Here is a 1,954-nt window from a genome sequence, read left to right as displayed (position 1 = left end):
CCAGGATCTGATCACGCTCCGATGTTCGTGTAGCTCCATATTTGTTTCATATCGGTTACCGTCCGGAACTCTACACGCGCGTGATGAAGCAATCCGGATCATCGCAAGACCTTCTAGGCTACAAAGACGCTGTAGTTGAGGCAACAAGACAGTGACTTTTGTGGCATCATCAAAACGATAAAATGTACTGTTTTCGGTATATCTATGCGAATTTTCTCGTTAGGAGGTTACGACGATCTCTGCCATCTCTGTGTGACTCTTGGCAATACCCCCCGCCCCACTGACGAGACAGTTGAGAAGTAAGGGCTCCTCCATCGACACCTTCTCGTAGCGACGTTCTTCCAGCAGCCATTCCACGTACGCAGTCTCATCTGCGCCGCGATGTCGCTACTGGAGAATTCCTTCACATTTAGAACGTCGTGCTCGCGACACATGGCAGGATCCGATGACGCAGCCGACGAGACTCTCTTGTTCTTCTCAACAGACGAAGCTTGGGACGAGTTCCGATAACTCTCACGTGACGGCATCGCGGCTCGAGAATTGTTGACATTCGCTTCCTGCACATCCAAAGGTGAAAGTTCGAACTAAATCTTGTCGCCAGAGTCCACGTCGACGACCTTCGGCTCGTCGCTCTCGCTCGCATTGTCCTTGTTCTCATTGATAGCTGCCAGCACATGCTCCGGTCTGGCTACCAGAACCGAGGCCTTGGGTTTACGTTGCGTGTACACCTCCACCTCGAGCTTGAGGCCGTTCTCCAGCGCCTCGACGAGCTCTTCGAGCGACACCAAGCCGCTGTTATCCTTGTCCACCACACGCATGAATTCATCGACGTATTTGTGGATCTCGCCTTGCTTGACCGTGCCAGACTGGGCGACGATGGTTTCCAGCATGTCTGCCACTTCGTCCGCGTCGATCTCGCCGCTACAGTCCTTGTCTGCCAAGCGGAAGGCCTCTTTCATCTGCATGAAGATGGCGGTCTGGCCCGGCTCCAAGTACAGCAACGCATCGCTAAAGAGCATCTCCAACGTCCTGGACGAATCGGTCACTACAGTCTGGAATAGCTCGTGGCGAGCTGCCACTTTGCACTTGTGCTCTTGCTGTCAAGTGAAGCCTCAGTGTCTCGAATGTCGACACTATTAGGCTGAACTCGGTCGTGTTCGACGCGGAAATTGAACCACCGCACCAGCTTAAATAGTAGCGTGTTGTTGCTCAGTAGTCGACGTGAACACTCGAGAACTTTTTCACATTTCAGAGTCGAGAACGCAGGTTTCCACATGAGCGGTTCGGCTTGAGCCTCCGCCAGTAAGGACGCTTGTTCCACATGTTTAGCAGGGATCTTTACCTGCTCCATCTAAAAGACCATCGTTCTCACTCTCCATTTTGTTTGTCTCCACGTAATTTTAAATGAGCGACAGTGCGACGATTGTGTAAATCTATCTATTTCTGTATCTTCAACACTTCAATACTTTGGCAGTGATCGTGCTATTGTGGTGGTCGTATATTTTCGTTTTCTGTGTGTGTGGTCCCGTCCACATTTTGGGTGGATCTACACTTTTTTAAAAGGCACTTGCTATTCAACCCGACTGGTGTGGAAGAGACAGGCTAATGGTGCCCGACAGCACCCGATCAATGCCCGACCATGCCCGACACAGATTAAGTCAGTTGAGCAATCAAGCGTCCGTATACGTATATCTGGATGTGAAGACTTTGTGGTTTGAGCGTGCAAGTACGACCGGCATCATGTCATGAGCATGAGAAACTTTATTCAGTAGAGCTCAGTGGGACTGGTAAGGGCAGAATCAATATCAAAAACTTGTTGAAAGGGTTAGCTATAGACACATATATATGTATCTGTAGCGCAGATACTGTAACTCCTTCCTACTCAGCATGCACAGACCTTGGGCACCAGCGAATACCTCAAACGCTAGCAGAACATACATACCACAATTGGAAT

General features: G+C 50.1%; 1 protein-coding gene across 1 annotated transcript; it reads right to left on the bottom strand.

Moving 5' to 3' along the window:
- Positions 1–219: 219 nt before the first annotated feature.
- On the bottom strand, positions 220–1,351 carry PITG_13533 (uncharacterized protein; the record flags this gene model as incomplete). Its single annotated transcript, XM_002899696.1, has 4 exons — positions 220–366; positions 408–557; positions 615–1,045; positions 1,087–1,351. The coding sequence occupies 4 exons, from the start codon at positions 1,349–1,351 to the stop codon at positions 220–222; spliced, it is 993 nt and encodes a 330-aa protein (XP_002899742.1).
- Positions 1,352–1,954: the final 603 nt, after the last annotated feature.

The sequence above is a fragment of the Phytophthora infestans genome, genomic scaffold (assembly GCF_000142945.1).
Source record: "Phytophthora infestans T30-4 supercont1.29 genomic scaffold, whole genome shotgun sequence".
NCBI lineage: Eukaryota > Oomycota > Peronosporomycetes > Peronosporales > Peronosporaceae > Phytophthora > Phytophthora infestans.
This window is presented reverse-complemented; position numbering and strand designations above follow the sequence as displayed.